The sequence below is a fragment of the Nuphar pumila genome, chromosome 1, assembly GCF_984573655.1.
Source record: "Nuphar pumila chromosome 1, dmNupPumi1.hap1.1, whole genome shotgun sequence".
Lineage (NCBI taxonomy): Eukaryota > Viridiplantae > Streptophyta > Magnoliopsida > Nymphaeales > Nymphaeaceae > Nuphar > Nuphar pumila.
Window position 1 is genome coordinate 136,862,216 of NC_143249.1, and position 22,370 is coordinate 136,884,585.

The 22,370-nt window shown below is 35.1% G+C and overlaps 1 protein-coding gene across 5 annotated transcripts in view; it reads right to left on the minus strand.

Annotated features, from left to right (window-relative positions):
* The window catches only part of LOC149849176 (Aldolase-type TIM barrel family protein), a 107,278-nt gene extending 104,303 nt beyond the window's left edge, over window positions 1-2,975 (minus strand). For 4 of the 5 annotated variants that reach the window (XR_016430751.1, XM_089998847.1, XM_089998830.1 and 1 more), the window contains exons 1-2: window positions 2,809-2,975; window positions 1,406-1,511 (exon numbers count right to left, since the gene is read on the minus strand). Coding sequence is in view for 4 of the 5 variants with exons in the window: in XM_089998847.1 (XP_089854973.1) it covers window positions 1,406-1,511; window positions 2,809-2,853 (151 nt within the window). In the remaining variant the exon portion in view is untranslated. The remainder of the gene's footprint in view (window positions 1-1,405; window positions 1,512-2,808) is intronic. The other variant, XM_089998856.1, reaches the window with a different exon arrangement.
* Window positions 2,976-22,370: the final 19,395 nt, after the last annotated feature.

Below are 22,370 nucleotides of genomic sequence, written 5' to 3' on the forward strand. Positions count from 1 at the left end.
ACTTTCTTCTATATATGTATTTTTTATATTTTGAATTAATATTTTTGAATATTTTAAGTTTTTAACATATTCATTATAGGAAATGAAGGAAGTGGAAAAAATAAAAGGCGTGGAGGACGTGGAGAGGCGGGAAGTTCCTCTAAATTTATTGTTGACATGAAGGGAAGAGAAAGATGATAGATTATTGAATATTGACTATGAAAAACTCTTGATTACTTATTTTGATTATGTAATTGAAGTGTTGGACTTTGGAAACTCTTATGTTGCTTTGGCCATTTGGTGATAACTTGTCATGGACTTGCAATATTTTGTTAGTTTGATTTTGGTAGTTTGAAGTTTGAATATTAAAATGTAGTGAACTATGTTAATTTTAAAGTTCAGAGTTTACACTTTAAACTTTGAAATGCTTAAAATTAAATTATTTTTTTAGTGCTTAAATACATAGTTTATTTTATGCATTGAAAAATTTAACCATATCTCCGTGTAATCTTTTAGTTTATTGATTTTTCTATCTTGCAGCGATCACAACCTCAAATAACAAGTCATTTGACTCATTTCTTGAAAAAAGTATGCTTCTTAATCAAATTTATTAGTTTTATATAGGTCATACTTTTACGAGCAATAATGTGATAATGTTTTTATTATTTTAGTAGTTCTTAAATTCTTGTTGTATGGATTATGGAATATGAATTATGATTTTTTCTTGATGTATTAATTATTAAATGATTGCAATAGGATGCATTTGTTAAATGGTTTCACTTGCATATATGACTTAGTTTTGATATTAATAGATCAGCTTTAATGTTATCTACTCATGTTTTATTTTGTCAATGATGACATAAATTTTATATTTTAGTAAATTGGATAAAATATAATTACATTTTTGCTTCTTGTTTGATTTCCATTCGCTTCCCACTCGGTTCCTAGGTCTCTTGCCTCTTCGTTTTCCCTTTGAATCCCAGTTCGCTTCCGGTTTGATTCCTAAGTCGTTTCCGGTTCGCTTCTCTTATCGCTTCTGGCATGATTTTTTTTCGCTTCTAAGTCGTTTTGCACTTCCCGCTTCCTAAAATTTTAGAAGGATCTCACTTTCTAAATCGCTTTCCACTCCTACTTCCTTAACTGGAAATTTTGTGCATGACAAATTTTAGATATAGCCCCTCATCTACCTATGATCTTATACCATATCAGTTTTCTACCAATACAACAGAAGTATCATGATGTATTGCACAATATATCATGAATTCGACAACACTGACTCAAAACCATTGAAAAACCTGGAAATATCATTATAGATAGTACTTAATTCATCAACAACAAAAACAAAACATGCTCATGTAACAGTATTTTGGGCCAAACTAACTCAAGCATGCATCCACGTAAACGCAAAATAACTATATACAAATACCATTTACCAAACGTTCACACTTCAGTATTTTATGGTCTACAATCTCCTCGCCATAAGTAATATCAGCACCATATTGAGCAGCCAACATCCTAAATGGCAATGTTCCCTGCATGTATAAACAAATAAATCAGGGTACAAAAAAACCAAATTGCATAAGAAATCAGGATTAAATTGGATAGCTGATCTAGAAGGCTTTCAAAAACTTATAGAGATATCAAACGAACGTAATCATGCTTTTTTGCATTTTCATTTTGATGTTATTAGATAGACATTCTGTGATTATGTATGTGAAATAAACTAATAAAGAAAAAAAAAAGTGATTAGTAATTTAGAGTTCAAACAAAAAGAGGGCGTACGTAAAATGTAACTATTTAGCAGCCCCGAGAAAGCTGCCATAACCAAAGTCCAAGAAAAAATCATTGAAAACTAAATCAAAAGGATAAATAAAAAATGCAACATACTGCATTTAAGCTAACAACAGCAAAACCAAGTTATGCAGAGACACAAAATTTGACCTATTCAAACTTTGCAAGGAGAGCATAAAACATAAGAAACACGGGTTGGATTTTAGAAGATTACTGTGAATAGGCGATTTAACTGTTAAGCCATGCTATAATGAAGTATGTCCGTAAGAAGAATACAGATGAAATTGGACAGCAGTGAAGCAACCCATCATCCATATGGGAACTTGAAGTTACATCCTTCAGGATCGAATGAGAAAACCGGATGGTGAGGTCGTGTTATCATATACAAGGGGTCCCCGGTTCAAAACCAACAGTCCCAATAGGTTGCCTATCAACAGTAATAATAGATCTCTTGGTCCTTGCTACACCACCGTTGGATTCCTAAAACAATTAACTCTGGTATAATCTACAGCTCTGAAAAAGCATCACAATTTAAAAATATACGATCTTATTTCGTCCCATTCGCAGCGCAATGGTCTCAAGTGCCCCTTGCTTATAAAAGCCATTAAGAAATCCAAACTCAAAACTCAAGTACGTATTGAGAAAGTTGTTGCCCCCAAGATTAGCCTCCATAAGATAAAAAAGACATCAAGCTCGGAAACCCCAGGAGCTATCCGAGTTCCTAGACTGATTAACTAACCGTTTAAAACGAAACCCTAATTCAAAAATATCGCCTGACTCATCTGGCAAACGCGGGATATTAAAATGAATGGGGTTTTTGTTTTTCGTTCAAACGCCTTCCAACTTTGCACCTTCCGATTCTTCATCCAATAATAACATGCGATTTAATGAAGGCCGAAAGAATGAAATGAAGAAACCCATCATAATTGCTCGGTTAGTGAAAAAGAATAACAAACGAGACACGCATAAAGACGGAAGTGGGGAATTCATGATCACGAGGGGAGATGGTAAATAAGAAAACCAGAAACTTTCACTCACGATTCGAACCATGGGAGCGAGGACGAGCTTGTTTCTGTAGTCCATCTTGCCCTGCGGGAAGAGGATGCCCGACCGAGACCGAGACCGAGACCGATTCCGATTCTCGTAGCGAGCGAGCGGAGCTCTTTGTATTTAGGACAAAAGAGAATCCTTCCTCGACTGCAACCGGGCTGAAGGGGGTGACGGCTCTCTAAATTAAAGCGGGTCGGTTGACCCACGACATTCACGAACCAAGTCTGGCCGTCGGATCTTGGTTAAAGATCATACGGCCTGATGTCGCCACGTCATTTCTCTTTTTCCCAACTCGTGTTTCCTTTCCTGGCATCACAGCTCGGTTCCGCCCATGTCCGTGTCAATCACCATCTTCGTATCCACAATTTGGGATCCCATTAGATGGATTCAGCATGATCAACAACCTTTGAATTGCATATGTTTTTGACCAAAATTATGATTTTTAAAATCAGCAAGTCTTGTCATGTTTATAGCCGTTGATTTGGAATCACTCGAAAATCATTGAATCCTAAGGATTCAACCGATATTGACTAAATGAACCATGTAGATTACATCTATTTGATCAGATATTTAGAAGAACCTGAAGCAATGAAATCCCGAAATGTGGTATGACGATAGGTTCGGATTTGATCGCTGATATGTTCATAAAATTTTATATCCTGTTAACCTGTATGACTCCACAAGTCAGTCACGCCATACTTGGACTTGTATGCGTATCAAATTGGGTCCAGTTGATATGGGTTCTCTTTTTAAGCCCGTTTTAAAATGGGATTGGCAAGACCCACTTGGATGCTGGCTTGGTTTACACACACACCTAGACTATCTGGGGCTGGTGGTGAAAGAGAAAAAGATCAAAGGCAATGTGTGGCCAAGGTGGACCTGCCAACAAAAAAGAGAAAAAGAGAGAGTGGGAGATGTAAATGGTTCATATTAGGATCCAATGTGGCTAATATTGTACTAATGGATGTTGCCTAAATGGATTCCTAAAAAGTTATAAATATGTTATCAGCCATGTGTACCAAAGGCTGGCACCAAATTTAGCAAATTTGAACAAAAGATAGAATTCAAAACCCATCCCCAACACATATGCACAAACACACAAATTATATGGTGGTTGTGAACCATGGTCCTTTGCGATATGCTCACGACCTGACTTGTCACCTTCCTCATAGCCTTCATTTGGTTAGCTTAGGTGATCTCCATACCAGCTGCTTAGCCCTCCTTTCTAATATAATATAATATGCTTAAGGTCTTTGACACTCGTAACTAACTTCTTACGAAGCAAGTTATATGCCCCCCCCCCCACCCCCGAAGACGGTTGTTAGCTACATCTCGTGTTCGGGGTCCCAATGAGTGTCACGTATGTAAGCATGTATGACTCGTATCCCCATGTTTGTCAGCATCGGATAGCGTCGTAGTTGCAAAGACTTAAATACCCTTTACCGTCATTCTCGTCATGAAATGGACAAAAATGTCCTTCATCTAAAAAAGTGAAACGCCGGTTCGAGAAAAGAACAAAACTGCCCTCCATCTAGAAAAGTGAAACGACAGTTCGAGAAAAGGACAAAATTTGCAGTGATTTGAATAGGGAGGTTGATCTTAAGGATTTAAAAAGTCCAAACATTTTGTTTTCGCCCTAAGCAACAAAGTCTACTGGAGTACCATTTGTCATCGTCTGATGTTGTCGAAGCATCCTTTGCTTTCTTTTGTTGTCGTCGGAGCATCATTTTTCTTCTTCTGTTGTTGCGAGAGCATCCTTTGTCGTCGTTTGCGCAGTGGCAGCATCGTTGCCACCATCAGCTGCGTCTACCTTCTAGGTGTTTCTCCTCCACTGTCGGATTACCAAAATCATTTTCCTTCTTTTGCTGCCGCCAGAGCATCCTTTGCCGTCGTCTGCGCAGTAGCAGCATCGTTTCCACTATCGACTATGTCTACCTTCTGGGTGTTTCTCCTCCATTGTCGAATTACCAAAACTCTTATCATTTCGGTGAGTTTTGTGTAAGATTTCGTTATGCAAACGAATCGATTTATAAATTTGAATGTTAAATCTTACAACTGGGTGGCTGTCTTCATGCTAAATAACACCTATTATCATACGAAAACAAATCTATTTATACCTATCCACCTTATGGGCATCAAAAAACTGTTAGCGTGATTGGTTCTTACAAAGGCCAAACATTTCAACGATATGTACTTATGAAGGTTGTGATTTATGCAACGATTTGTAAGTTTGAATCAGCAACAATTTATACATTTAAAGCAATAGCGATGTGTATTTATAAAGTTTCCTCGATTTGTACTTAAATTTGTTAAATCTTACAACGATGTTTACTTATGAAGCCAAATATTGCGACGATTTGTAATGTTGGTGATTGTTTAACGAATGGGATAATTCGTATTATTATATACTTGGAGAGGCGGTTGTAACGTATAATAATGTGGTTAAATTTATGTGTTGTGCAGGTTAGCAATGTCTGCAGCTCGTCAGACAAGAAATACCACGTTGTTCTATGGGATGACTATTAGAGGAGTTATCCGCCAGTCCCGTCTATATGAGTGTTATGAAAGGTAGCAAAATATAACGAAGATTGAGAATGATAAAGACAGGGACAAAGCGTTGGAATTATATTATGCGGAGGATTATCCATCAAATATTGAGACTGAAGATCAAAGGAATAATGAGGAAGAACTAAAGATGAAGAAGAATGATGATGAAGAGAAGAAAAGGCAAAGGAAGAAGGAGGAGAATGACCAATGGTTTGGCTTAGATACAATACATGACCATCATCATCATCGAAGAAAACAGACATCATCATCATCATCAACCCATGTCCAAATAGTGATGTGCTTCAAAACAGACATCATCAACATCATCATCAACATCAACACCTTCAGTTTACTAAGTGGACTTCGCTAGTCACTAGAAACGATTAAAGGCAAATCTATCCACCAATGGAGGTCCTTATCTGTTTGTAAGTTATTTTTTTTGCGATGTATATTGGCAGTAGATAAAGGTATAGATCCCAACAGGCAGAGAAGATGCATCCTACACAACTAGCATATTTGTCATGAAGTATATCGAAGATTAGACATATATTTTTCCAACTAAAAAGTATGGTTTGCGAACGATTGAGAGTCCGACAGTAGGAATAGATCAAATAGATGGTCATCAGCACCCACCTGTCTATCATGCAGAATATATGTGCTTGCTCTGGTATGACGGCAAAGATTGAGGATGATTATGGTCGTTACATACTACGTAGGCTTCAATTTACTTCACGACAAATACGACACAGTCGTATGTGTCATGAATATATCAATGTAATACACAGAAGATAACCACTATAATCATCATCAAATATTATATAGATCTTTTCTTACGGTGTGAAACAACTAGGTTATCAGCATTAAACACCATCCATCAAGCAAAGGTAGAAGGAACACAAAAGAACAAAAAAGAAAGAAAAATATAAGGAAGAAGAAGAAGAAGACGAAGTCGTAAGATAAAAAAGAAGAAGAAGAAGAAGTTGCTCTGCCACAGAAAAAAATATGAAGATAGATTACATAGATTAGGGTTTTAGACCTGGACAACGGGTCCGGTCGAGTCACTCCCCCACCTAAACTCATCACACAAATCGAGACATTGTTCAGACTACAAATCTGGGTAACTTAATAAATACAAATCTAGGTAACTTAATAAATATAAATCAACTTACAACCATAATACTTTAAGTTTCATAATTTAACAATATTTGTCTTATCGCGATTTGCTATTACGAACTTTGTTAATGTGAACAATATGTCCTATCGTGATTTACACAATGACTAATTCGTAAATGGCAGAAAAGAAAACAATAAACATATCGACACGATGTTTAGACTGATACGTCATATCGCGTTGACTAGTTTTATAAAAGGCAACTGAAACAATAAATTTTTTATTTAATTAATGCGCAATGCAATTAATTTGTACACGGTTTTTGAAAATGGGCGGTAGGTGAAATGACGTTTCCTTTATATATGAATGACACATTGCACAAGTTCAGGAGGGTGTTGATTCACTTTGCTTTGTAATTAAGGAACAGACGAACCGACGATTCCTTTAGAACGACGTGTTCATGAAATGAACATATAACCTGCTTCGTCGTGAAGGGGGTATCAATATCGAGGAAGGAGACGATGACAACTACAAGGCCAACGATGTCAATAAAGATGACGACGAAAGCTAGACGGCCAGCGACGGCGACAAAGGAGACCATCACAACTACACGACCAACGATGGCGATTCAGGCATATATTTTTCAAATCTCGTGACTAGTTTCTGCAACATTTGCTCTTATATGGCGTATATTTGATTTGTGTTGTGTACTGTAGAAAGCAATTTCAATGTTGAATACTGAATATTATGCTCATGTCAGTGGAATATCCACAAAAAAAGGTGTGCGAAAATGCTGGAAAGAGCTCCAAGAGAACATCAATCGGATGCAAGATGAATTTGTAGAAGAGAACATTATCAGTAATTTTGTATGTATAAAACTACTATCAGTTATATATTTACGTATGCCATGGGTATGTATGTTAACAAGTTTATATTTGTTGCAAACAGACTATATCCAATTTTGTCATGTATATTAAAAGCAACGTAACAAGCAATACTACATGCATCGTCATCCCTTATTTCATGGTATATCGATACTCTTATTTGTTTATTTTCTTTTATGATTTACTGTTGTTGCTTCATGTTTTAACCTAACTATTATCACTCTTTGGTTCAACAGACGTACGTCTTCCAAAAGCCATACACCATTGGATTTCAAGATGTACTACCATGTTGGGGTAACGATGATCACTGCAGAGACTTTTGGTCAAGTGAAAAGGTAAGTGAACAAACCTCTTGTCCAAGGTTTAGGCCTAACATTCCTAACACGATTTGTCTATCGATTTCTAATATATTGTATTGATTTGCAGATATTGATTCCTACACTCTAGCAAACTGCTGAGCATTGGGTCTTATACGTGATGGATTTACGAGAAGAACAACTATGGTGCTACAACTCATTGGACTTTCACACTGGTGTACAACGTGACGTTATGCATTTGGTAAGTTTCTGTCTATAAGTGTATCATATCTTTTACGGTGGTTTAGATTTTACTATATTCTGCATTAACCACATGAGGGATTCCTAAAAGCCATTTTAGGTGTTGACATTGGCGAGTAGAACTTGCTCTGTGCTGACCATGCTTCTTTATAAAGTAATGGCATCGATTATGACATATTTATAATGAAGTATATTGAAGTACTATACAATGGACGAGAACCTGGTTTCAACGTTGTATGCTCTTTATTATCACTCAATTTATATATTGGTTTCACATTACATTTTTGTTGTAGGATGATATACCGGGATTCCGTACCAAACTATGCCAAAAATTGACTGAGTTTCTAAAAGTGAAAGAGAAAAAGAATCAGCTGGCAAGAGTACTTATAAGGCAACGACTGACGCGACCCCCCAGGATTAATATGATGTACATAGATTACTAACAGATTTTGTAGACTCTGTATACCAAATTTTGTATACAAATTATGTAAATCTCTTTTGTTTGAAATAAAATTTTAATTTTACTAAACACGCGAATACATTAGACTATTATTTGACACCTCTATAGACGACTACTCTCTGTACATGATCTCTACTTACAATTTGAGAATGTTCATTGTAATCGTTGTAATGTTTGAGAAGTTTGTCTCTGTGAACAAATCATTGTAATGTTCTCCCTCGTAAATGTTCGCCCTTCGTAAATGAACATCCTATAAGCGATTAGAGATGTGTACTGTTCAGAAGTTGTTGTAATGCTCACCCTCCATAAATGAAAATCGCAAAAGGGATTACCTTTGTGTACAGTGAGCAAAGGCTTGTAATGTTCACCCTTTGTAAATAAAAATTCTATAAGCGAATAGAGATGTGTACTGTTCAGAAATCATTGAAATGCTCACCCTCCGTAAATGAAAATCGCAAAAGGGATTGACGATGTATGCTGTGAACAAATGCTTGTAATGTTCACCCTTCATAAATGAACATCCTATAAGCGATTAGAGATGTGTACTGTTCAGAAATCGTTGTAATACTCACCCTCTATGAATAAAAATCGCAAAAGGGATTAGCGATGTATGCTGTGAACAGATGCTTATAATGTTCACTCTTCATAAAAGAACATCCTATAAGCGATTAGAGATGTGTACTCTTCAGAAATCGTTGTAATGCTCACCCTCCGTGAATAAAAATCGCAAAAGGGGTTTACGATATATGCGGTGAACAAAGGCTTGTAATATTTGCCCTTCATAAATGAACATCCTATAAAAGATTAAAGATGTGTACTATTTAGAAATCATTGTAATGTTCACCCTCTGTGAATGAAAATCATAAAAGAGATTAGGGATGTATGCAGTGAACAAATGCTTGTAATATTCGCCCTTCGTAACTGAACATCCTATAAGCGATTAGAGATGTGTACTGTTCAGAAATTGTTGTAATGCTCACCCTCCGTGAATGAAAATCGCAAAAGGGATTAGCGATATATGCGGTGAACAAATGCTTGTAATGTTCTCCCTTCATAAATGAACATCCTATAAGCGATTAGAGATATGTACTGTTCAGAAATCATTGTAATGCTCACCTTCTATGAATAAAAATTGCAAAAGGGATTAGTGATGTATGCGGTGAACAAAGGCTTGTAATGTTCTCTCTTCATAAATGAACATCTTATAAGTGATTAGAGATGTGTACTATTCAAAAATTGTTGTAATGCTCACCCTCCATGAATGAAAATCGCAAAAGGGATTAGCGATGTATGCGGTGAACAAAGGCTTGTAATGTTTGCCCTTCGTAAATGAATATCCTATAAGTGATTAGAGATGTGTACTGTTCAGAAATCGTTGTAATGCTCATCCTCCGTGATTGAAAATCCCAAAAGGGATTAGCGATGTATGCAGTGAACAAATGTTTGTAATGTTTGCCCTTCGTAAATGAACATCCTATAAGCGATTAGAGATGTGTACTATTTAGAAATTGTTGTAATGCTCACCCTCCGTGAATGAAAATCGCAAAAGGAATTAGCGATGTATGTGGTGAACAAATACTTGTAATGTTTGCCCTTCATAAATGAACATCCTATAAGCGATTAAAGATGTGTACTGTTCAGAAATTGTTGTAAAGCTCACCCTCCGTGAATGAAAATCGCAAAAGGGATTAGCGATGTATGCGGTGAACAAAGGCTTGTAATGTTCTTCATTCGTAAATGAACATCCTATAAAAGATTAGAGATGTGTACTGTTCAGAAATCATTGTAATGTTCACCCTCCGTGAATGAAAATCATAAAAGGGACTAGCGATGTATGCGGTGAATAAATGCTTGTAATGTTCGCCCTTCGTAAATGAACATCCTATAGGCGATTAGAGATGTGTACTGTTCAGAAATCATTGTAATGCTCACCCTCCGTGAATGAAAATTGCAAAAGAGATTATCAATGGTTTAGGGTTTAGGGTTTCGGGTTCAGTGTTTAGGGTTTAGGGTTTAGGTTTTAGGGTTTATGGTGTAGGGTTTAGATAGTGTAGATTTAGGGTTTAGGTAGTAGGGTTTAGTGTTTAGGGTTTAGATAGTAGGGTTTAGGGTTTTGAGTGTAGGGTTTAGTGTTTAGGGTTTAGGATTTAGGATTTAGGGTTTTGGGTTTTGGTTTTAGTTAGTGTGGATTTAGGGTTTAGGTAGTCGGGTTTAGTGTTTAGTGTTTAGATAGTAGGGTTTAGGGTTTAGGATTTAGGGTATAGGGTTTAGTCTCTAGGTATTTGGGATTAGGGTTCAGGGTTTAGTGTTTAGGGTACAAGGTTTTAGGTTTTAAGAAGCGACCACAACCACGATATATCAATCGTTGTCTTTGCGAACCATAGTGATATATAATATTGCGATTTGACCAACTTTGTGTTTTAGGTTTTGGGTATAGGTATTGGGGTTTAGTGTTTAGGGTGACGAGCTTTGTCTATGTGAACAATATATCCTATCACAATTTACAACTTCATGCCGATTTAAGTCATAGTTGCAAATCGATATTGTTGGAATGATCTATCCTATCATGATTTGTTTTGACAAGCTTTGTCTAAGTTAATGATTTTCCTATCACGATTTACACAATGACATATAAAAGACCAAAAAGAGGTTGAAAAATAAATCCACATGAGATGTGCTATCGTGATTTGACTGCTATGTCCTATCGCGTTGATTAGTTTTGTAAAAGGTAGATGAAATGACAATTTTTAATTTAATTAAATTTATTTGTTCGTGCTTTTTGAAAACTGACATTATTTTTTGAAAATTGACGGTCTATGAAACGATGTTTCCTTTATATATGAATGACACGTCGCACAAGTTCTGGATGATGTGGCTTTGCTTTGCTTCATGAACAAGGAACAAACAAACCGATAGTTCCTTTATAAACAACATGTTCATGAATTGAACATATAATCTGCTTTGTCGAAAATGAGGTATCAATATCGATAAAGGAGACGAGGAAGGAGAAGATGACAACTACATCACCAACAATGGCGATTCAGGCGTATATTGTTTAAACATCGTGTCGATTTTCTTCAAAAATTGTCTCTTTTATGGCGTTTAAGTGATTTGTGTTGTGTACTGTATAACGAAATTTTAATATCGTTTCTTGAATATTCTGCTAATGTCAGTGGAACATCCACAAAAGGCGGTGCCCGAAAGCAAAGAGCTCCAAGATAACATCAAACGGATGCAAAATGAATATACAGAAGGAAACACTATCAGTAATTTTGTACATATGAAACCACTATCAGTAATATATTTACGTATGCCATGGTATGTATCTTAACAAGTTCATACTTGTTGCAAACAGACTATATCCGATTTCGTCAAGTATATTCAAAGCAACACAACAACCAATACTAGACGCATCGTCAACCCTTATTTCATGGTATATCGGTTCTATTTTATGTTTATTTTATTTTTTTATTTACTCTTGTTGCTTTGTATTTTAACATTACTATTATCACTGTTTCGTTCAACATAGTATCGTCCGTCGATTGCCATACTCCATTGGATTTCAAGATGCACTACCATACTGGGATAACGATGATCATTGCAGAGACTTTTGGTCAAGTGAAAAGGTAAGTAAACAAACCTCTTGTGCAAGGTTTCAGCATAACAGTCCTAACACGATTTATCCTATCGATTTGCAGATATTGATTCCAACACTCTGGCAAACTGAAGCGCATTGGGTCTTATACGTAATGGATTTAAAAGAAAAACAACTATGGTGCTACAATTCATTGGAGTTACACAGTGGTGTACGTCGTGACGTTTTGCATTTCGTAAGTTTCCATCTATAAGGATATCGTATCCTGTACGAAGGTCAAGAATTTACTTCTGCATGAACCACAGGTGGGATTCGTCAAAGACGCTTTTGATGTCGACATTGGTGAGTGGATCTTTCGCTCAGAAGAAGATGCTCTTTTACAAAATAATGACGTCAATTATGGCGTATTTGTAATGAAGTATATTGAAGCAATATACAATGGACAAGAACCTGATTTTGACACTATATGCTAATTTCGAGCAATATTACTCTATATTATTGGGGACTCAATGTATAATTTGGTGTCACATTATATTTTTGTTGCAGGTTGATATGCCTAGATTACCCACAGAACTATGCAGAAAATTGACGGAGTATCTAATTGCGGAAGAGAAAAAAACTCAGCCGACAAGAATACCTAGAAGGCAACAAACGACGCAACCCCCCTAGGAGTAATATGATGTACATCGATTTCTAACAAATTTTATGTAGTGTACAACCAAATTTTGTATAAAAAAAATTGTAAGACTATGTATACAAATTATGTAAATATCTCTAGGTTGAAATAAATAAAATTTCAATTTCACTAAACACGACAAATAAGTTGGACTGTTATATAGTTAAAGCAAATCGTTGTTATGTTCGACCTTGGTAATTGAAAATCGTAAAAGCGATTAACATTGTATAAAGTAGAAACAAGCTGTTTTCTTTAACGTGACTTTCTATAAGTATATAAATCTATTTTAATCAGTGTAGCACACAAATGGCACCGAACAAATATTTGTAATGATCGGCCTTCATAAATTAATATCGAACAAGCGTTTATATAAGGCTTAAACGATTTGCACAAACATTCATAAACGACAATCACAATTTGCAATAAGGTCTGTCTGTAAGTGTGAACACCCCAAAAAATTCAAAATTTTGTAAATATTCTCTTTTTGCCCCTGGCTCCCATCTTCTGAGTTAATTTTAATCTAAATTCCAGTTATTTCATGGATTTTACTAGAATCAAATTCATTTTATATATCTAACTCAATTTCGGATCTGGATCCAGTATCAAAATCCAAATATGAGCCTCGTTATCCAATTTTAAATTAAATTCACAAAAATACCAAAAATAATTTTTGAAAGGCTCAAACAGTCCATCCAGTATCCATTTGGATCCATTGCTCTGTATTTCTTGATTCGAGGTTCAAAACTCGAATATTTCCTGAAAATCTGGATCTAAACCCATTTTCTGAAGAAATTTTTAAAATTCAAACCCGAATTCTCAAAAAACACTTCTTTTGTAAATAGTTTTAAAATTTGCAAAATTAGTTTAAAATCCTTTAGTTTTCAGAGCTTTTATTTCAAAAACACCAAAAAAATTAGAAACCACAAAGAAAAAAAGAACAAAAAAAAAAAGAATCGAAAAAAGAAAATACAAAAGTAATAGTTTAAAAACCCTCTCTGAAAGTGGTTTTTGCTAAAAACCTCTTTTAGAAAAACCTTTGAAAAGGAGCAGCTCTTTTTGAAAATTTTCAAAAATGCTTTTACTCAACTCGTAAAAAAACCCAACGGCCTCTCGTTGTAAAGGAGAGACTGCAGGGAAGGGAGTCGAGGATCCCTCCATGTGCTTCTTCCCTCTAAAACCACCCTTCGATCCTTCCCCTTCTCGATTCTTCCCTAAATCTCCCACCCTACGATCGGTTGCTCTCTTCCTCGCACGTCGATCCCTAACCTCCTCCTTCTCGATCCTTCCCCAACTGCTTTCCCTTCTCGACTCTTCTTCCTTTTTCCAGATAAAACACCTCAATCGGTTGATAGCGAGGGATCAATTGTTAGCCCCACTGGTCTGAATCCCGCAATCATCTCCACGATCATCCATTGGAGGCATCCATTGTTAATCCATTACATCCACGAGTCTCCCTGGAAGAAAGAAAGTCTTATTCCTGTTTCGACAACACAAAGCAATCAACACTTCGCAGTAGCAAGGAGTGAATCACTTCCTTCAATACCCTGCAATACAGCTACGGTAAGGGATCCCCCCCCTTTTTCTGATTTTATTTTGGTTTTCTCGCTTCAGTCCCATTAAAGCACATCCTATAATTCCCGATTTGCATATAGCAATATCAGTTTACTCTGTGCGACATCAATCAAAATGGCATCATTCCAACACTCTTTTATTTTCTTTCTCACGACTTTCGAATTTCTGCTTTCATCTGGACCTGCGGTTTGGTCTCAGTTTTCCTATTGCTTTCACATTAATTTCCTGTTCAATTAGATCGTCTGTGGTGCATTGAGTGTCTTTACGACATCCCTTGCAATCAAGTTGTGATCCATCATCCTCCTGCATATCGCAGGTTCTTTTGATTTTTCTGTTCTGCATGTTTAATTTATATTCTAAGTCCCAATTTATGTTTGATGCCATTTTTTTTTATATTGATCTATGTGGCCATATCATGTCCCTACATCTATGGTGTTTAATTGAGTGAATACAGAGCCGGCGAGCTTTCTAGCTCCAGGTCGGTGGCCAGGGTTGGTTCTTTTTTCCTGCATCTACAATTTTATCGATCTGGTTTTTCTCTCTCATTTACATCATCATCTCTCATTAATCCCATAGTTCATTTCGCGATTCTGTTGAAATTCATTTCACTTACTGTTTTGCATTTGTTTTGGGTCCTTTTAGTTTAACGCATCCTATGCACATTAAGTCATGAAGCATTCATATAGTCTCGTCTGAGTATGTTCTCTTCCACTTTGTGTTTCATCACTCATACCATCTGTCCATGATGTAGTATTGTTTAAATATGTTCAACCCTCGTTCATTACTGCATATCATTCATTGGCCTTAGTCTGTCAGTAAATCTAACCATGTTACATTGTATTATTAGAATTACCTACCATGGTCAGGTTTCATCAATCGTTTGTTTCAATGAGCGATTCCATTTACCGATTTCTTTATTACCATGATCGGTTGCAATATTTTGTTTGCCATTATATTGCTATTTCATCATATAAAATCCGAATGTTGGTAAAGATTGGCCTTGTTATCTGCGTTTCTGATGGTTTCCTGCTCATTCTAGTGATGGAATAATGAGAATTGTCCACCCTTTTAAGATATTATGCTTATTTTTTTTTTTTAGAAACCCATTCATAAATCCACTCATGATTATGTGCTCAAAGAGGAGAAAATACAATTGATGACATTTTATCATTCTATGAGTTGTCCTCTTCGTTTGCCATGCTATTAAACTTGTCTTAGGGGAGATCCCAGTCCAGGATGGGGATCTTCCGTAAGTAAACTTTGAAGGATCAGGCATTAGTTCAGAGGGACTCTCTTGCCATATGGGTCACGATGTATCAAGCAGATCGTATGAAGAGCTGCAGTTGTTCTACCTTTTCTGTGGCTGCTGAGGATAATCGTATGATTGTGAGGAAATTGACTGCCCAGGATCAAAGAAAGAAAACTGGTTATCTTTGAACAATGTTTACTAATATCGTCCATCCCCAATCTACTTGCTGGACTAACCTGCCATGTGTCCACCCTGTAGATACCTTTTTTTTAACTCATCAGATGGCTATTGAGTTCAATTTCATCAGATGGTATAATAGTCTGTAGCTGGGTTTCTTCTTCATTCACCATTTGAGAGACATTTTGCAGAAGGATGCAATAATGCAGCAAGCATTTGGCCCTTCGACTCAAGTTCTTGGGCCCGATATACCCATATTGCAATAGAGTGCTGCAAAGGCTCTTGTAAACATCGCTTTGAATGAGCCATATGCAATAAGGAAGACTCTTCATCAACTCACATCTTATGGAAATTCATCTTATCTTGCATTTTATAATCCAGTTAGAAACCAAAAAATTCTGTAGGCATGTTAAATTATCTACTGAAGGTAGGCTAGAACACATAAAAAGGTTCTAGGGCATGGATCTATTACAGAAAAATTTGTTGCAAATTTGGTCACAGAGGATGGAGAAGATCGGGTTCTCGCTGGTGATCTTCATTTTGATCAATGGACAGAGGATAGTGCTGAATTCTCGGCAAATCAGATAATGGAGTGTGGATTTCCTTGGCATCATTTTATCGGCATCATCTCTTTAGTATCTTCACTTGCATCCATGTCATCCAACACCTATGTCTGCACTTGCATTTCCTTCATCACTTGCGTTTTCAGTATGTATATGACATATCACCATGCATTTAATTTTTTTCCTCACAGCTTGCTGTCTTTTCACAACCTCACTATAACTGCAAAACACTATATCTGTGGCTTCTCATACCCAATCAACATCCAACAGCCTCCTGCAGCACCGACATTCTCTTGTATACAAAAACCTTCACCATATCTTATCCATTTTCCAGCCATCCACATTACTTCACTCATCTTCACACTTAATCACCACAACCCATGCTGATTTTATCTCCTGCAACAACACTGTTACACACCCATTTTTTTTACAATGTATTTCCTGCACTTAACATACAACATGCATACCCCTCATCTTCATCCTCTATATTGTCTTCTTGCACTCACGCTGTCACAAATATACAACATATTAACATTTCATTCCCTTGCTGCAACTACACTATTGCACAATCCCCTATATGTTTCACTTATTTATGCACCTTCACCTACGGCATGTTAGCTGATTTCCTGCAATTCCATCATATCATCTCCAAATCACCCAGTCTATCTGCCATGACCTCCAGCATCCGCCTCCCCTCATTATGTCGTAGCTTCTTAAATATTTTCAACATGGTTAATGAATGGTTGTAGCTCCATAAGCATGCAATGCACTTCATTTGTTATATTACATTGCATTTCATGCCAGCCCAGCCCCTTTTCTTTTATCATATAGCATATGCATTCTTTTATTCTTTAAGCATAAATATACCACTCAGGAAATGCATTATGTATCTTCACCTAACATAAGCCGATCACTTAGGCTTACACACATTAGCACAAGCACACCACCTAGACATATGCATCTTTATCACTTGGTATTTCATCAATATTCTATATATCCACTTTCCTATCAGTATACACATGACAAGTGTTGACATGGCACTTTCTACCTTCCTCTATATTCTGCAATTTTGCTTGTGCTAATTCATCTTATGCATGAATACATGGAAAACCCATGCTTCTTTTCTTAAATTAGAATTTTTGAGGATTGTCAAAATTCCATTGAATGATGTAATAGCTAGATTATAATGAGAATTTACATTCCTTGCACTATAATAGAATGTATGAGCATATACGTCTTCTAGAATTGCTTGTTTTATGCCATTTTTCTCTTTTATATATAAAAAAAAAATCATAAATGGGATCACGAATGACACGGGCACCATTCTAATAAAAGGTGGTTAAATCCTAAGTTGATGATTTGCATCAATAGCCATAGTCAAGGTGTAAACAAAGCTTAGGATTTTCATCTTTTATGAAATAACACTGGATCTCTTTTAAAAAATCATCATATTTTTCTAAATATTTTCTTCCTTTATCAGAGTTTAACTTAAAACTAACTCAAAAGATGTATCAATGGCCATAGTCAGGATATATTGAGAATTAATTTCATTTTAAACTCTATAAAGGCACAAAAATGTGTTTTATTCTTCACTTGAATTTAAATACGATTATTATATAATACATTTTATGACCATAGTCAGAAATGTATTATATTTTTAATCTTATTTCAATTCATTTAAAGAATGAAATATGCTCTTCAAAAACCTAATTTTAAATTCTTTTAATTCATTCATCATTTAGGATAGAATTACATCATATTTTCAAAATTCTTTTCATATTATTTCAAAATCCAAGTGATTTTGAGATAATTCTTCAAATACCTTCTTCATTTTTCAAATCAATTCTTATTTATAAATTCAAACTCATCTTCTCAATTCTATCTCATTTCAAAATTCAAAATTCAATTTTAAAGTCCAATTTGACTTTGAAATTTCGAATTTACTTCTATATTCCAAATTCAATTTTCAATTCAAAATCCGATTTCAAAGTTTAATTCAACTTTGAAAATTTAAATTCATTTCTATTTTCAAGATTCAATTTTAAAATTCAATTCAATATCCCGGATCGTATTTCAAAGTTCAATCTAAACTTTGGAATTTCCAGATTCATCTTCTGATTTCAAGATTCAGGTTTAAAATCAAGTTTATCCTCTACTTTTCAAAATCTCTAAAGTTCTAGTTAAAGATTGAGTCTTGATTCTCAATTCAAAATCAAGGTTTTGAGATTGATTTTGAATCTCAAAATTTGATTTTTCCTAAGTTTAAAACCCACTTTTAAATTCAATATGGATCTCCAAAATCTAGATCCATCTTCAAAGTCCCATTTGGATCTTCAAAATCCAATTCCATCTTGGATTCTAGATTTAGAATCCAATTCCACATCAGATTCAGATTTTCAAATCCAATCTCATCTTAGATTCGAGATTGCAAAATCCAGTTCATATTGGATTTCAGATTTAAAATCCAATTCTATCTAGGATTCCAGATTTCGGATCAGATCCCATCTAGGATTCCAGATTTCAAGACCAATTCCATTTAGGATTCCAGATTTCGGATTCAAATCCATCTTGGATTTCAGACATCGGATTCAATTCCATCTTGGATTTCAGACTTCGGATCCAATTCCATTTAGGATTCCAGTTTTTGGATTAAATTCCATCTTGGATTCCAGACTTCGGATCCAATTCCATCTAGAATTCTAGATTTCAGATAAAATTCCATCTAGGATTCCAGATTTCAAATCCAGCTCCATTTTCAATTCTTATTTCCAATTCTTATTTTCAAATATATTTCTTAAATTCAAATTCAATTCCCGTTTTAGGTTCTGAAATTAAGAATTCTTTTTCAGAATCGATCCATTCAAATTCAAAGTCTATTTTGACTTTAAAACTCCATTTTCTCAAAATTCTATCTCAAGTTCCAAAATTTTCTTTTCCTTTTATTTCTTCAAATTCAAAATCCATTTTCCAAAAATCTAATTATTCCAAGACTTGGAATTTCAAGTCTCTTCTCCCAGATCTATTTCAAGTTCTGAGTTAGATTCAAAAATCTAACTTTTTCATACCAATTTTTAACCTTTTGAATCATTTCTTCACTATATTATCAAATTTATTTCAGAATCACTTGAAAAATCCCAAAAATTTCTAAACTATTTTCTCAAAAGCATACATCTCTGCATTTGCATTGCACAAGCATGATTCTTTGTGCATTTTAGACTTAGAATAAATTCTTAGACAATATTTAGGCAAAGCAAAAGATATAAGATTCGATCCTTGGTTCGATTACCCTTGGTAAAGGTGCTAGGAACGGTCGAACCTCGTACCAATGAGCGAATCCCGTCTCTCCATTTTCCCATAAATTTTCAAAATACGGAGGCGAGTAATTTCAAAATATTTTCAAAATTTAGGTTAAGTGAGACCTTTGCGAAAGAGTTCCTCTCTCTTCTTTTTTTTTCTTTTCTCTCTTATTTTTTATCTTTTATTTCTCCTTAAAAAAGGGAATAGAGGTTAGAAAGGCAAAAGAAAAGGGAAAAGGGGGAACCAAGAGAAGAAAATTTTTGCAATGATCACAGGATTGGCGACCGTGATGGGACTTGTCTTCGTCCGGTTGAATTTATGCCTTTGCTTTGCTTTGATTTTGTCTAAGTCTTTATTCTACAAATGTCAGCTTCATTTACATGCAAACCTTAGGAACCTAGACTCTGTCCTAGCTGACATAAAGCATATAGGATTTAAGTATGGTTTGGTAGGACCATATTGAGGAGATTTATGCATGCTCACTTAGACTTAGGTCTAAAATACAACTCTCCTCAATTTTAGGGATTGAATGTAAACAATGTATGCAAGTGTATGCTTCTTTTCATTTAAATTCTATCTCTTTAGGACTTGCATTAGAAACATCTGGTTTTATTGCATGTTGAACATGTTTTTGAAAACATCCATACCTATATTGTTTCGGTCTTCACGTTGCTGGGCTGTCTCACTGAACCATAGATTGGGAGAGAGCCTCACAACTAGACCACTTATTTAGGTTAACACCCCCTACCACGTACTTAAGGGCCATAGTCCGAAGTATATCGGTAGGTGCTCAAGGATGTTGGTAAGTGATCATGCATATATTTTAGGGACATTTCATATAAAAATATGCATGATTTCATGAGAAAATGATTTAAAAAACCTAATTTTATGCTGGTTTTGAGTGAATGAGCTAAAATGAATTAAAAATAGAAAATGCTTGAAAATTAGCTTCATTTTGCAATTTAGTGTATATTTTAATGTTTGATATTAACGTAGTAGTTTTAGTTTTTAATAAAATAAATAAATAAATAAAAAATAATAATAAGTAGAATTAGATTAGAGTAGTTTATTTTTTTTAAGGTTTTTAGCAAATAAAGTTTTTTAGGCAGTTTTTAAGATTTTTTTTAAAATTAGTAACAAACCGATTTAAACCGGTTTGTGCTTTTAAAAACCCAACGGAGGGGAAGTTTTCATCCGTCTCCACTTGTGCGCTCAAACCCTTCCCATTCCTCCTCTGTTCCCTCTTTTTCCTATCTTCCACCGCAGAGTCTCCCTTTCCCTCTCTTTTCCCTCTTTTTTTTCCTGTCTTCTCCTTCTCCTTCTGTCTCTTCTTCCTCAATCCGGTGGTGTCTCTTCAGTCCGGCGATGACGTACGCGGTGGAAGGCCATCTCTCTTCGAAAGCATCTCAAATCACGGTAAATCTTCTTCATCTTCTTTCTTCCTTCTTTTCTGCTGTAGGATTAGTTTAATTGAGAAAAGAATCAACGAAAAAAATTAGACATCGTACTTTTTGTTCCTCATCTGATTTTCGTTTGCTGTTTCAATGCATTGTTTGATGTTGTTTTTCTGTTTCAATTTACAAATGATTTTTTGTTTCAATGCATCATCTAATTTCTGTTTTTTTTTTTTTAATGCCTCATCTGATTTTCGTTTGTTATTTCAATGCATTGTTTGATGTTATTTTTCTGTTTCAATTTACAAATGAATTTCTGTTTCAATGCATCATCTAATGTGAAGTTTCTGTTTATCGTCGTCTGATTTCTTGTTCTTTCATTAATTTTCTGTTTGTTTGTTTTTACAGCATCGTAATTTTTTTATCTCATCTTCTGTTTTCAATTTACGAATAATTTCCTGTTTCTTAGTTTAGATTCATATTTTCTGAAATTTCTTGATTGTTACATTTACTGTTTCCTTCCATAGCATTTACCGTTTTAACATTGCAATTGATTTAGGTTTTCTTCAGAACTTCATTTTCTGTTTTACACAGTCATATTCCGGTTTCTTTCAGTAATGATCGATTCTTATTTTCTGTATTTTCTAATTCTTTGTTTTGTAACTTTCGATTACTATTTTTATCACTTGTTTTCAGTCATTTTCATTAATCTGATGGAATTTACATACTTGATATACTTGTGTATCATTGCTATATCTGTATTTGCTGATACAGATTTCTGAAAGAATCTATCACAAGAATTCCAGACACTGATATCAAATAGATATCTGTTTGATAGACATGTTATTACTGAATATTGATACACAGTGTGCTGTGTTGGCTGAGTGGTGATAGCTGAGTGATTCTTGATTTCTACATATTGTTATCATTTTAGCATCGATTTAGTTTTTTTTAATTCAGCATATGCATGTATTGAATCTGCTAGTTTTTCATTTAGCTTTCTCTGTTACATTCATGCAAGCTTTGTTCCATCTGATTTGCATTTGTTTTCCCTTGTTCTAGTAGTGCATTCTGTTGTGCTTTCCTATTTGCATCTAGCATCAATATGTTCTGTGCTACTTAGTTGTTCACATATAGTATAGATGTTTACATAGTTGATCATACTCTAGATCCTAAATCATTTCCAGTTTTAGATTGTTTCTATCATACTTGGTAGTTTCTTCCTATATACTGCTCGTATTTCTTTGTTTTGTGCAGGATCGCACAGGAATGGAGCAAAAGTGATCATGTAACACGAAAGCACAAGAGTAGAAGATTTTTTCTTTTATTTTAGATTTTAGGCATTTAATTGGGTTTGTAAATATTGCCTTTTACGCCCTCTGCGAAGGGTATTCATTTGTTGTAATAGTTAGTTGTTTAGTTTTCTAGCACATTATACAATTTTACATTTTGGCAATAAAGAATAATT